The following is an 11413-nucleotide window of genomic DNA, read 5'->3' as shown; positions in this document are numbered from 1 at the left end:
GGCAGTGGCCCTCCTAGGTGTCAGGCTGGGGCCTTTCCCAGCTCCACTGGGAGATGGCATGGATTGAACTGGGGGCCTTTTGCATGCAAAGTATGTGCTCCTTACCACTGAGAGGCTCCTAAAAAGAAGCACAGGGAAAGTAATGGAGCCTGAAGACCTTTCCAAACTGCCAGCTACAATGTTTCATGTGAAATGTTAGCTTTATATGTGCAGGACACATATGGTTGTCTCTCCCCAGGAGGATCACAAAGGAGAGTGACACCACCCAAATCTGACGCCAAGGTGCATGAAAATATGTCCTTCCAGAATAATCAAAATTCCCTTTATTTGTTTTTGCATCCTTATCATGGTTGATTGTTCTGTGGACATCACATTGATTCCTGTACAGTCCTGGCTAAACCTGGGTTTCTGTCAATCCCAGATACAATGATTCAGACCTGCGCCCCAGACGGGATATCTCATGTGATTGCCGTGACACTTGAGTAATAGGCAGGCAGATTGGATGTGGCAGCAGAGATTGCAGCAACAGGCCAGAGTCGATCAGGCTTCACTCACAGCCATGACAGCACATTAAAAAGAAACCTAAAAGAAAAAGAGACCCCAGTGGCATGGACAGAGGAGAATAGCAGACATAGCTCAAGGTGATGTTCCTTTGACCTGCGAGCCGCTTCTTACATTACTTTTACCTGCTTGTAAGGTATCACTTTCCAAATCTCTGCACCACACCTTGACATAAGAAGCTGCACCTGTTGACATTCTTTCACTCTATAAACTCTTGATGACACCAGATAGCTAGTACCAACCATTACAAGCCCTAGGGACTGTAATATTGCAAGGCTGACCATTCTTTTAAGCCAGGGGTGGGGAACTTGTGGCCCTCTAGTTAACTCCCAACAGCTCCAGCCAGCATGGCTAATGGTCAGGGAACATGGGAGTTGTAGACTAGTAACGTCTGGAGGGCCATAGGTTCCCCACCCCTGTTTTAAGAAGACCCAAAGCCCTGGAATAAACTCCTGTGTTTCCAGTACTTGGTTAGAAATAATGTTGCAGAGGCCCCCTCAAATAAGGGTTGGTTCTGTTGGAAGTGTGGCAAGAACAATTCCTATTTGATTCTCTTTGCATACCTAAGGGGAGATAGAGAGATAGTCCTCCAGCTGGCTACACTGCTTGTTCTTACCTATGTTCCTCTATCAATTTCCCCATTGTAAACTGATACACTCAGGGGGCTGACCTCACTTCCATCCTCTCCTTCCTTCTTTTTCTCAGACCAGCCGAGGGAGAGCAGACATCAATTGTCTCTCTTCTCTAGCATGGGAGCAATGACCAACCCTGGTCATTATGCTTCCAGCTTAGGTAGTTAGCTAAAACCAGAGCCTTTCCTATCCAGTATGTATTTCTATTAATAGTTTTTTTCTTATTTTACTAAGTCTAAAGTCTCAGTGATTCAAAGCAAGGTAAAAGCGTGCTTTCTCTCAGGTAAAACACACACGCTAAACCCTGCTAATTTTACCAGTACTCCAACAGGTTCATGCATGCATGTTTATAATTGATTGACAACAGCATGGTTGACAAGCCAGGATAAGCCGTCACAGATCTGACCACCACCACAGATACAGCTAGTTTCTAAGATGCAACCTGGAGGTGTTGCATGTCCCTTTAATCCAATAAGGCTGTAGGAGATCACGCAGCTATACTCCACCCTCCTCCCATGCCTGTTATAGCAGTTCTATCCCATTGAGAACCAGTGTGGCACAGTGAGTTGAGGGTTGGACTAAGACTGAGGAGGCCCAGGTTCTAGGCCCCACTCAGTCATGATGCTTGGTGGGTGACCTTGATTCAGTCATGATCTCTCCATTTACTCCACTTCACAGAATTATTGTAATGATAAAATGGTGGCGGGGGGAGGGACAGAAGAGTCATGCATGCTGCCTTGGAGGAAGGTGGGATAAAAATAATAATCAATAAATAAAATATTGTGCAGCCTTGTGAATATTAAATGAAACAGTGTCTTGGGGTTGCAGCATAGCTACCCTACTCAGAAGGTTCACTTCATTTACATGCATTATGTGTTTGTATTTTATCTTAAGTCGCTTCGAAACTGTTTTTGACTAACACATGTAATAAATAATAATAAAATCATCAGCTAAAATAACACAAAAGGAGACAGTTCACTTGCTTGTTTGAAAGCCAGAGAGTGGTAAATGATCAAGTGAGAAGACATCAAATGATTCACACATGCACGTGTGAATCAGCTGGGAGTCTGTCTCGGTCTAACAAAAACTCTGTGAAGAATGTGAGGAGAAACTGACTTTAGCCTGATTATATCCCAGGCAAAATACATGAACTGGTGGAGAAATTAGGCCTAGTTTGGGAGAGAAAGTGTTCTACCTGATAAAGCGATCTCTAAGGAACTGGATGCTTTATCTTCTGATCTCAGTGCTGAGATTGGAAGATTAAACCCCTCTGTCTGCTCTTTAGAGATCCTCTCAAAAGAGCGGCCAGAGGGCTCATTTATCTACAACTATAGTGCTTAAATTGGAGATAAGCCCTTTGTCTGCTCTTTATGAGTAAAAAGTAGTATTTTCCCACCTCAGCGCTATAATGAGGGTGGGGGGAAATGTTGCCTTTTACTTTGTGTGGATCTTTCTATGCAGAATAAAAGGTCAACTTTCCAGCCCTTCCTATCCCAGGGCTGGAGTGGAAAGGGCTGGAAATGCTGAGTGTGTGTGTGTGTGTGTGTGTGTGTGTGTGTGTGTGTGTGTGTGTGTGTGAGAGAGAGAGAGAGAGAGAGAGAGAGAATGTATGAGTTGTTGGATTTTTTGTGTGAGTTTTTTAATAATATGGCTCCAACTGGGATGCTACCACTCTGTTTAAAGTGCATACCTGGAATCCATTGGAGTTCTTCCCATCATCTGAACCAAGCAGCTATAGATCAGACAAGTTCAAATTATTTAATTTTTTTTATTAAACTACAAATACAACAAAACATTCACAAAAGAAAAATCAACACATACAAAGCTATTGGTGCTTACGCATAGCGGCCTCTTACCTTGCAAACATAGGTGACCTCCAACTGTCTCCAATTAGAGGTCCAGTTCTTCCTCCTATCCTTTATCTAGGAGGAGCCCAAGATGGTGCCCTAGAGGGATGCACTTCTTCGAGCTCCATATTCACATTTGCTAAGGAGCCTAATTTAGCATTTGTTATTTGCTATTTTTTTATCTGTGATACTTCTGCGCCAACTCTATCTCTATCAGGACTGAGACCTTGAGTGCAGTTTCCTTCAGGACGATGTTTTCTTCTCTCTCCTTACTGCCTTCGCTCCAACTTGATTTGGCTGGTGTTCAACGACATGCCTAGTAAGTGCTTGTTCTAATTTATGAAAAGAAGCAATTCTCCTTATCTCCAAACAACGTTAACAAACTTTAACATCAAAAGGCTCTCTGGATTTACTTCCTTCTTTTTGCTGCTTTGCCTTTCACTCCCTGTATGTTTTGCTGAGTTCATCTCTGCGTGCCTCTTAAAGCGGCAATTCTGCAGCTTCTTTGAACAATGGTGTTCACCAGAAAAGACTATAAAAATCTGGGAATTGCCCCTTCTCTTGAGCTGCCCTTTCACACCGGTTGGGCTAGACAACCAAAAATAACTCAGTTTTACTCTCCTAAGAAGCGAAAAACTGATGGAAACCGAGCCAAGGAACAAGGAACCAGAACTACTCCCTCTCCTGCTCCAGTAAAGGACTGGTCCCTGAATCTCATTCCAGAGCCCAAACCTAGTGCTTATAACTCACCTTCTTTAAACCTAGCACAGGAAATAGCATGGGCTGAGAACATGTCCCCCCTAGAAACAGCTAAAATGCTGCTGAACTGCGATGAAGATGACCAGTCTGAACGGTCACTAAACCATGTCTTTGACCCAGTCGAGCATTCTAATACTGAAGTAAAGACTAACTGGAATTCTACCAACCAAATACAGCCAGCCACGGAGGTAAATGCCGCATGCAAAGGTCCCTCTGCTGAAATGGAGTCCTGGTTTAACACGGTAACAAGTGATCTTGAGTGTGTCAAAGTATTTCTCTTTCTCTCCTATCCTTCTCTGCAGTGTTTACTTAGTTACTCTCTCCTCTAGTTCCTCTCTAGACCAAAGCCCTTTATATGTCTTTCTCTGATTGGCTCTCTAATTCCTCCTCCTTTCTTAATGAGCTGCTTCTGCCCTTTGTGTGTCATGTTATACATGTGCAGACAGAGTGTCCTCTCAATTGAACCCCAATTGAGACTTCTCTGTTCCCTGTGTACAACAGCTGACATCTTTGCTCTGCTAGAATGTTCTGTGCTTGTATTTCTAACGACCGCAAGCCAGGTGACCATCGGTCCTCTAAGGAACATAGGAAGTTGCCTTATACATCAGTCAGACGTCTAGCTCAGTCAGTATCCATGGTGGCTGGTGCCCATTGAGACTGGGGGTGGAAGTCAGGGAGACCAACAGTAAATGGAGCCAGAGCCAATGATGGGCAGAGCCAACAAATGCTAGTTTTGCCCCCATCCTCTTCCCTGTTGAGTTTTACAAGGGCGGTCCTTGATATTAAGGAGGAGGAAGCTCTGCCAGCTCTTCTAAGGAAGAGAACAGACAGGTGGAGCTGGCTGACAGCAGACTGAGTTTGATAGGGCAGTGGCCCATTTGCTAATGGACCAGCCTCCACCTCCAGTATTGCCCACATTGACTGGCAGTATTTCTCTAAGATTTCAGGCTGGGGTCTCCCCTAGCCCTACCTGGAGATGCCGGAGATTGAACCTAGGACCTTCACATGCAAAGTAGGTGCTCTCCCACTGAGCTATGCCCCTTCCCTCTCTTGTCGCATGCACTACCTTAACGTCCTCTCTATTTCTAAAGAACCTCTCTAAAGCTTACTAATATGTGTGTGTGTCCACGTGCTGCCCTATTTCCTCTTTTCAAATTTCATTCTGACCGAATCTCAAAGTGGGTTTAGCTTCAAGTCGCATCTGTCATCTCTTTTCCTGTGATATATACTTAATTATGGGGTTGTGCTTTTAAACTCATGGCCCATGGTGATTCTGTGTGCTGAAGCTTTAGTATGGTTGCGTATGTTGAATTAGAGATTACAGATCATAGATTCCCAAAGGCAACTGGTTGGCCACTGTGAGGACAGGATGCTGGATTAGATAGGCCATTGGCCAGATCCAGTAGGAAGGCTCTTCTTACATTCTTAGGATTATTCATATAGAGTAGATGTATGCGTGTGTGAGAGAGAAAGAGATGGAGAGAGTGCTATGTGCCTGCATGTCTGGTGAGTGTGTGCTTTATGTGTGGTGAATGTGCACGTGTGCTTGGATCTGTATGAGTACTCTGTGTGTGTGTGTCTGTGTCAGAGCTTGGAAAAGTTACTTTTTAAAAACTACAACTCCCATCAGCCCCAGTCAGCATGGCCACTAGAGTGGACTGATGGGAGTTGTAGTCCAAAAAAGTAACTTTTCCAAGCTCTGGTCTGTGTACATATGCACACATACATTGGCCAGGCCCATCACTGAGGACTCTCTCTCTCTCTCTGTGTACATGTGCAGATATACATTGGTCAGGCTTATCGCTGGCATGTGGCCTTTGGAGGTGTAGCTGGCAGCAAAGTGACTTGGGCCAACCATAGAGCCTCGTTTTCTCCAGATCTTGAAACAATCTTTAGTTGCTCAAGGTGTCTGTGAGTGTGTGTGTGAGAGAGACTGACTGTGGGCCTATTTATATGAATCCCAGGGTATTTCAGCCAACATACCGTGCTAACTACCTTGTGCCATTCACGGATCACTGTGTTTCTCTAGAGAACTGTGAACTTCACGCCTAATATTTATTACACTGATGGTTAACAGATACCCCATGGGCCAAACCCTAGTCCATGATGCAATTTATCTAGCCAGCTGGCATTTTTTAAGAGAGGTATAGTAAAAATTTCTGTGTGCAATTTTAACATAAGAAAAAAGAACTCTCGTTTTGAAAAAGGAGACATTCCCTTCTTAAATCTTATAATAACTATCTCTCTGTTTTTGTATGCAATGCACCACCCATTTTCTAAGCACACATGCAAGGCAGCACTGACTTCATTACATAGTGTAACAGGGCTGGCATCAGCAATTGGAACTTCTGGACACAGGCGTAGGCCGCACTCTGTGGTCTTGCAGCTTCTCCTTGCTCTTCCTGCCTGTTCATTTGCCATCTCTGATCATGGAAACAGTGACAAGAGAGTGAGGAGAATGGGCAGCATCCTACAATTGCCTTAGAGTCTCTATCTAGGAGCCCTGCAGACTAGGGTTCTCTTTTGTTTTGTTGAGGGGGGCAGGAGTATTCTGCAACATATCATTGATACCATAATACTGCATTAGTGGGGGGTTTATACTTGGGCACCCACACATCATTCTGCTGTATTAGTTGCTCTGTGATGCTTCCCCAATGTTATTGTATTAGTGTCGTCAGGAGGGGCACTCTTGTGCTACAGTGCAACAAAAGAGGGCCAAAAATAAAATAAACTGGAGCATTTGTGGTATAAAAAGTTGCAGGATTTTGGCAGGAAGCTACAGGACATGCACTGGTTGGAAACGCAGCAATATCTCTGCCCCAAAACTTTTGCAGGTGCAAACAGTGTTGAAAGTGGGATTGCCTATCACTGCCCTGATACCATCATGAGCACCAATAATCTTGAATGCACAATGCGAAGGACATCTGGAGGGGTCCGGAGGGAGGGGGCAAGCAAATAATAAGCAATTTCAGTGGCAAGGAGGAGGTGGGCTGACTCAGAGTGGGGGCTCAGTGAGGGAATCTGCCCCCCCCAAAACCCTGCAACCAGCACTGGAACCCAGTCATCTCCTCCATCCTCATTTATATTTGGTGGAAAGAGAGCTGAATCCAAAGTCCTTGATTGTGTCAAGGGATGGTCTATGCTCCTTGACCTTAGTTAGCTTGTGGTTCCCTTTCCCAGGTATAAACAACTCGAGGTTGAAGTATGTTCCTGGGTTGTTATCCCAGAGCACGAGTAGCCAACATGGTGCCCTTCAGATGTTGTTGGAAATGGCCAATGGTCTAGGATGATGGGAGGTGTACCTCCCATAACATCTGGTGGACACCACATTGGCTACCCTCATACCACAGCAGCTGATCTTGTGAGCAGTGCCTATATGTAAGTGCTAGCTCTAGACTGCACCAAGTTTCGTAGAGTGAAACAATGATCCGAACGATCCTTGCATACGAGATTTTACAAATCAGTCCCCATATAATAAAGAGAAACCCTAGCCGGTGGTATGGGAAGGGGATATGAAGGGAAAGAAAGAGATGCCTCTAACAAAGATCCCATGAGATCAAGGAAGGAGGGGCAAAAGCTGAAAAGGGTTTCTTAGCAGTCGGTCTCTCTAGACAAGGAATCGTCACCAGTGGTGGCTGGTGCCTGTTAGACATTGAGCCTAACAGGTAGTGAATTTACAAAATTCGTTTGATGAATGCACATTTCCCAAAGCCCATTGGAGATTATGGATATTATGCTCCATTTCCTCTTCATGGAAGGATTCTCCAGAAGGCCTGGCGAATGTGCATAGTGGCTGGTTGCTATGCACATCAACTGCTCAACTTACATTCCCCTTAACATGGGCATATGATAACCACATACACTGCTCCACAGGGTACACACCAAGATATGCGTGTGGAAAGATATGGGTGACTACCCCTGGGTATAGTACTAGCTGTTTAAGATGGGAAAAATGAGAATAATCTATGCGGAGGATTGGGTCCACAGACATTACAGTCAGATAAATAAGTGCAGCATTATGTGGCTGCAGCAAACATAAAAGCATAAGAAGAACCTGCTGGATCAGGTCAGTGACCCATCTAGTCCAGCATCCTGTTCTCACAGTGGCCAACCAGATGTGCATGGGAAGCCCACAAGCAGGACCTTAGTGCGAGACACTCTCCCCTCCTGCGGTTTCCGGCAACTGGTTTTCAGAAGCATGCTGCCTTTGACTAGGGTGGCAGAGCACAGCCATCATGGCTAGCAGCCACTGATAGCCCTGTCCTCCATGAATTTGTCTAATCTTCTTTTAAAGCCATCCAAATTGGTGTTCATCACTGCCTCTTCTGGGAGTGAATTCCATAGTTTAACTATGCACTGTGTGAAATACTTTTCTTTTGTCTGTCCTGAATCTTCCAGCATTCAGCTTAATTGAATGTTATGAGCGAGGGAGAAAGGTTTTTCTCTATTTACTTTTCCATGCCATGCATAATTTTATACACTTCGATCATGTCGCCTCCAACTTGCCTTTTCTCCCAACTAAGAGCCCCAGATGTTGTAACCTTTCCTCATTGGGGAGTTGTACCATCCCCTTGATCATTTTGGTTGCCTTTTTCTGCAGCTTTTCTAACTCTACAATATCCTTTTTGAGGTGAGGCGACCAGAACTGCGCATAGCAAGGCTCAAACAGAAAGCATGTTATGATAAGACATCAACGAAAGAACCATTGCTAGTGAGGGAGAGAATACAACTGAGACGCACAAAGGGAGGGGGAATTCAATACCAGATGAGAGTCAGAACCATCTATTTGTGACTGGGCTTCTGGATCCAAGTCTTCTAGTCTATCAGATATACAAAAAAAATCTGAGAAGAAAGTTTGAAAAGTGGTTTACTGGAATTTGTTGAAGCCTTGTTGAGTGGGTAGTTGGAGCAGAACCAGGCACCCACAGGAGTGGGAACCAGAGTTGTAAAGCTGATGAGATGACCCTAGGTGACATTCCTATAGAGCAATGGTTTGGAATTTGCACCAAAGGGGAGGGGGATATGCTTGGCTGATTTTGACTCAGAGCCAGAGATAACTCTTCAATGTTCTGAAAGGTGTTCACCCATGCCCCCAGAATGCACTGGGTTGCATAGTTTAAGGGACTAACACAGCCCTGAGTGATACACGAGGGCATGTTTCATTAAAAGGGGAGAGGGGAATGTGACTTGTGGAAAGGGGAGGGGCCTGGAGTGTTGGTGAGGGCAGTGGAGGCTGGTGGCTCCGATGTCAGTGGGGCAGTGAATCTGCTCTGGGTTTTAGACCAAACTTTCAAGGAGCTGTTCAAGGGGCTATTGAAGAAGCAGGCGAGAGAGAACAGATGGGTGAGGAGGTGAGTGAAGCAACTGAAGATAGACATTGGAGCAAAAATGTAAAGAAGAGAAGAGAGCAGCAGCAGAAGAAAGAGACCAAGTCAACTCTGACTGATGGAAGGGACTGAGACAGACTGCCCCCTGACTAGCAACAGCTAACTGTCATTATTTATTCATCTTCTCAAAAAACTCACTGTTGCCAAGTACACAAGGGAGGTTTGGGATGGGTTATGTTTGCTTTGTGTATTTATGTTGCCATTGTTCATTAACTAGTTATGTTAATGGTTCTTAAGTTGAGGCGTTCAAGAAATATTGTTATAACTGCTTGACTCCAGCACCATTGCCAGCCCTGCCCCCATCCTCCTCATGCTGATTGCAGAATTTGGGAACATTACAAAGGCACAGCAGCAAGTTTAGTGTCATGCCTAATTTAACCCTAAGAGTGCTGATGGATTTTTGGGCGGATGGTCACTTGTATGTTCTTCACTTACAGAGTGAACCTGACTTTGCAATAGGTAATCCAAATGTACACCCAATAAGTCAGCCCTTTGCCTTGTTTAGGGCAAGGATGGGCAACCTGTAGCCCTCCAGATGTTGCCCGACTATAACTCCCACCGTCTCTGTCCGTCAGCTATGGGATGGGAGTTGTAGTCCAACAACATCTGGAGAGGGGTCTCTGCTCTTGCTTTGGGGGAGGGACTGTAGCTCAGGGGCAGAGCACATGCTATGCGCGCAGAATGAACCAGGTTTGTTTTCTGGCACCTTGAATCAAAAGTTTCTCAGTTGGCAGGTGTGATGGGAAAGAACTTTCTCTGCCTGAAACTCTGGGGAGCTGCTGCCAGTCAGAGTAGGTGATACTTGGCAAGATGGATGACAAGTACTCTGACTTGCTATAAGACAACTTCCCTTGTATGCTTTTCCCTGATACATCAGATGGTCCGTCCAACACTTTCCCCCCCTTTTTTAAACAAGGAGTGTGCATAGACAGACAGAGAAAGACACATGGGCATGATTGTAAAGTTTCATTCAGCACTTTGGACGAGCTTGCTTTGGATCCTGGTAGGATGCCATTAATCATTAAAATCACACATTTATTATAGTGACGAGCAACACAGAGATTAATTCTTGGCATCAAAGTGTTTCGGCGCCAGCCTTCCTCAGCTGCTCTGATGTGAGTCAAAGGATGCTGTAGCCAATGTGGCAGTTGTAGGATGGCATGTTCAACAGTGCTGCCTTTGCTGTGATGTCAGGTGTCATCCTCCAGATTGGTGTTAAAGGGGTCAAGTTTACAGATGCTTATAAGAAGCTTTCTCTTGCTCCCAGTGCTCTTGTATCAGATGGCATCTCTGGAACAACAACCAATAAATCAGAGAGGTGGTGATTCTGTCTGTGTGAGTCAATGGATGTTGGGTGGGGTGAGAAAGAGAGAGAATGAATGTGGGATGGTTATCTGCCCCCTCACACACACATAGCCTCACCCGCAAACTATCTATGAACACCCCTGAGCAGTGGCAAAACAACTAAGCATTGGAGAGGAAGGGTCATGACTGCAGAGTCTTGCTGCTCAGCTGATGGGTGGCGAACATCTGAGCTGCAGGGGAAAAGGAGGCAGGGTTGCAAACAAAGATTGATTTTATCTGCAGCCCACTCCTCAGCTGCTCCCTGACAATCAGCTGAGCAGCATGGTCGGAGGTATAACCCTCTCCTCCCCAGCAGTCCCAATGAAGAACGCTTCCCCTTGATTGTTATTCAGCTTTCCCCTAACCCAGGGGAGGATCATTTTGATCAGGATTGCAGGGGAGGGAAAGGCAAACTCTCTCCCCCTCCGCCAGTCTCCCCATTCTGCTCAGGGTGTTGGCAGCAACAGCTGAGCAGCAGGAGAGAAAAGATGTCAGTCATGCCCTCTTTCTTCCGCTGCTCAGCTGATTGGCGGAATGGGGTACCAGAAGTCACATAAAATTAGATAGTGGATGCACACAGCCAGTGGGCAATGGGTTGCTGACCTCTGATTAGAAAGAAATATTTCTTGGAAATTATGCATATTGCCAAGAGAATGTATAGCTCCCTCTGTCGAGATGTGCACTTTTCTTAAGGCCTGTTGGAGAGTATGCATAATGCCCTGGAGAATGTACAAGCTGCAGATGAGACATGGACATTCTCCAAGGACGTTTGGAGAGTATGTATATTGATCAGGGACTGTGCACAATTTCCTTTCCATAGTCACATTATGTGCACATTCTCCATGAGGTGTGGTGAATGTGCACAATGGTTGCTTTGCATTTT

General features: G+C 45.3%; 1 protein-coding gene and 1 long non-coding RNA gene across 4 annotated transcripts in view; one reads left to right on the top strand and one right to left on the bottom strand.

Moving 5' to 3' along the window:
- Positions 1 to 327: 327 nt before the first annotated feature.
- Positions 328 to 3479, bottom strand: LOC133379378 (uncharacterized). The gene is made up of 3 exons (XR_009761168.1): positions 3050 to 3479; positions 2884 to 2925; positions 328 to 582 (listed from the first exon to the last, which is right to left on the bottom strand). It is a non-coding gene; the product is annotated as an uncharacterized LOC133379378 (long non-coding RNA).
- OLFM2 (olfactomedin 2) overlaps positions 3109 to 11413 on the top strand; it is a 282766-nt gene continuing 274461 nt past the window's right edge. For 2 of the 3 annotated variants that reach the window (XM_061614509.1, XM_061614508.1), the window contains exon 1: positions 3109 to 4041. In XM_061614509.1, coding sequence (XP_061470493.1) covers positions 3553 to 4041 — 489 coding nt within the window. In that variant the 5' untranslated portion in view covers positions 3109 to 3552. The remainder of the gene's footprint in view (positions 4042 to 11413) is intronic. The other variant, XM_061614510.1, reaches the window with a different exon arrangement.

Source organism: Rhineura floridana, chromosome 3, assembly GCF_030035675.1.
Source record: "Rhineura floridana isolate rRhiFlo1 chromosome 3, rRhiFlo1.hap2, whole genome shotgun sequence".
NCBI lineage: Eukaryota > Metazoa > Chordata > Lepidosauria > Squamata > Rhineuridae > Rhineura > Rhineura floridana.
Note: the sequence above shows the minus strand (reverse complement) of the source record. Positions and strands in the feature narration are given on the sequence as shown.